The sequence below is a fragment of the Phytophthora parasitica genome, assembly GCF_000247585.1.
Source record: "Phytophthora parasitica INRA-310 unplaced genomic scaffold supercont2.102, whole genome shotgun sequence".
Lineage (NCBI taxonomy): Eukaryota > Oomycota > Peronosporomycetes > Peronosporales > Peronosporaceae > Phytophthora > Phytophthora nicotianae.
The window spans coordinates 49759-52736 of record NW_008649088.1 but is presented as its reverse complement, the minus strand read 5'-3'; the positions used below and the strand labels follow the sequence as shown (position 1 = coordinate 52736).

The 2978-nt window shown below is 52.9% G+C and overlaps 1 protein-coding gene across 1 annotated transcript in view; it reads left to right on the top strand.

The window, feature by feature from the left end:
- Window positions 1-447: 447 nt before the first annotated feature.
- The window catches only part of PPTG_24511 (hypothetical protein), a gene marked incomplete at its 5' end in the record, with an annotated part of 5627 nt that continues 3096 nt past the window's right edge, over window positions 448-2978 (top strand). Inside the window, one exon of the mRNA XM_008917457.1 lies at window positions 448-2915. Coding sequence (XP_008915705.1) covers window positions 448-2915 — 2468 coding nt within the window. The remainder of the gene's footprint in view (window positions 2916-2978) is intronic.

Sequence of the window (2978 nt, the reverse complement as noted above, 5' to 3'; positions counted from 1 at the left end):
ACAATTTTGGGCCTGGATTCAGCGTCTGAAAAGTTCACGGCGAGACTAATGGGTTGCGCGTCAACGTGGCGGCTGAGATGAAAGTTTCAGCGGTAGAAATTGAGCCTGAAGACAAACTGTGTGACTCCCCAAGCAGAGCGCTGTACGAACCCCGTCAATGGATTGAAGACCAAGGCGAAAGCGCTGCGACTCGCGGTGCAGGCATGAAGCGTGGCGCGTACTGACGGCAGGAAGCTCCGGATCTTATGATCATTGAGCGCCAGCATTTTCAATTGACCAAACGAAACCTTGGGGCGATTCAATTTGTCGCTTACACTTGGGGTTTGTATCAGAAGAAAACAAGCAACGCGACAGTTGCCTTTGTCGAACAGAAAATAGAAAATACAGTTGGTGCCCATAACCAAAGCATTGAGCAACTTGCCCTGGTGTCATAACCGACTGCCACCGATGCGCTTGACCAGGGGTCTATTGCTCTCACTGGGGCTGTTCGGGCGGGGCTGCGCTTCCGTGCAGGATGCTCAGGGGCTTGAGTTTGCAGACGCCGCCGCCTTCTGTGACTTCCACTGCTCCCCAGTCCTGCTGTCGCAGACGTCACAGTGCTCGTCGGCGCTTTGTGGTCGTCGCCGGCGCGTCCTGGAGGAGTCTGACGCAGGTAATGACAAGCAACAGATTGACGTGCTCTCATGCCGCGACGTAGAGCAGAACGCGTCGACGCTGGCGTTCTCACTGACTCTGTCGACCGCGGACAGCGCGCAGGTGTTTCAGGGCTTCCACGACGCCTTCTTCCAGGCGTATGACGCCATGTTGGGCGGCGACAGCGTCACATCTGACGCCTGTCAACTGGCATTTCTTCAGGACAAATTGCTACCTACTGTGCAGGATGACAACTCTGAACAGGAGGAGAAGGCGGAGCGCAAACCGAGACTGGTGAAACTGGTCACAGGTCAGAAAGAAGACCACGACAGAGCGTGTATTGTATCGATCAAGAAATTGTGTGGACAGGATGAGGAGCAGGAGATGCCGTTGTTGACTAGGAGAGGAGACAGTTTGGGGGAGAACACGGTACTATTAGTACATACAAAGGAGTCGGTGGCAGAGCAGATCCGAGTTTTAGAGTGTGTAGATAAAGTGTTGGATCTGCCGGAGATTTTGAAGCTCATGCCATTCGCCCGGAGTGCTGCACAGCTCAGCTACAGGATGGCTCAGGGGAATTCAACGTCCATTGCGGCGCCTGCCATGGAAATTAGACTGGTTGAGGGGGCGAACCAACAGACTGTGCTGGCTTCATTAGAACACCGAGCGAGCGAGCTTGTTGGACTGATGAATGTGTTTGAAACGAGTGATCTCCAGCCAAGATCAATCTTCACGAAACCACTACAGGATCTGAGGACGTGGACGAATATTGTGGCACTTGTAGTGGTTGAGAGCTCTGTCGAGTGGATGGACGAACGACATGAGATCACACAGAATTTGTTACGAGGTGAAGAACAGGAGCGATGGACACGGATGCAGAGTCATCGACGACTTGATGCTTACGTGCCAAGTCTTGTGGGGGTTGATTCGGCTAGAGAGGCCGGTATTCGAGGAAATGACGTTGTTGTGGGCATCACGGATACTGGGTTGTATCTGTACCACGACCAGTTCGATCAAGATGACCGCGATATTTTCTCCAGTATTAAGCTATCGGCTCGCAAGGTTGTCATGTACAATGGCTGGGCAAATAAAGCCGATGAAGCCGAGACCATCACTTGTGGTCATGGCACTCACGTCGCTGGACTTCTGGCAGGCAGCTCGTTTAGTGGCAAACATGACAATCTTGGCATCGCTGACAAGGCACGGATAGCATTTATGGACATCGGAACGCAGAGTGAGACCTGCACAGGTCAACTTAATTGTGCCGTGTCGTTGGCCACACCTGCAGACGCCAGCGACTTGCTTGAGAGTCAAATTGACGCTGGTGCCAAGATCTTCTCGTTCTCGTGGGGTACACCTGGGTCAGATTACAGTTCACAAGCCAGAGATTTGGATGCTTTTATTTATGAAAACCCAGACGTACTGGTGGTTGTGGCGGCAGGCAACAGTGGAGAGTCCTCGATCACTGGTCAGCGTACCATTTCATCACCATCTGGGGCCAAGAACGTTATCTCAGTTGGCGCTTCACTCAATTCTGCAGCTTCTTTCACGGATTATGGATGCCCCGATATCTTTAACGAGCACACAGTGGCATCGTTTTCCTCTGCCGGGCCCACAACGGATGGGAGGTTGAAGCCTGATGTTGTTGCACCCGGTATGAGTCTTTTATCAAGTCAGTCAGAGGCACCGGGGTCTACTAGAGAGAGTTCGGCCACGTGCTCACTCCAGGGCACGTCACAGGCCACGCCGGTGATCACTGGTGTCGCTGTACTTCTTTATGAATGGCTACGCGACGGATGGTGGAAGAACGGCACCAAGAACGCAGCGTACGCCATGAAAACTGTACCTGCTTCGCTGCTCAAGGCGCTGATTATTCATAGTGGAGACTCCCTGCAACAGCGAATGGCTACACTACCCGCAAGTGGCGTCGTCTCCTGCTCGAGCTTGGCTTCCGACGCAACCGATGTAAAATTCCCAGATGTATACCAGGGCTACGGCAAGCCGAATCTTACCAACATTGTGGATTTCTCTGCTGTGAGCGGGAATAGCAGCGGCAACAGCAGTGATGACCTACCATCTTTGTATTTCTTACCAAACTCGACAGAAAACAGCGAGCCGGCCGTTGCCCACAACGGCGAGATGGTGATTTCGTTTACAGTCGCTCGTGATGTGGATTTACGCGCAACGCTCGTGTGGACGGACCCTCCAGGATCAACCCAGGCGACGTCACAACTGCAGCACGATCTAGACCTTATTGTTCGTGTTCGCAATGGCAATCAGACGTTTGGTCCTTTGACAGCTGATTCGAGCACGGGACGGGATTCCAAGAACAACGTGGAGATGGT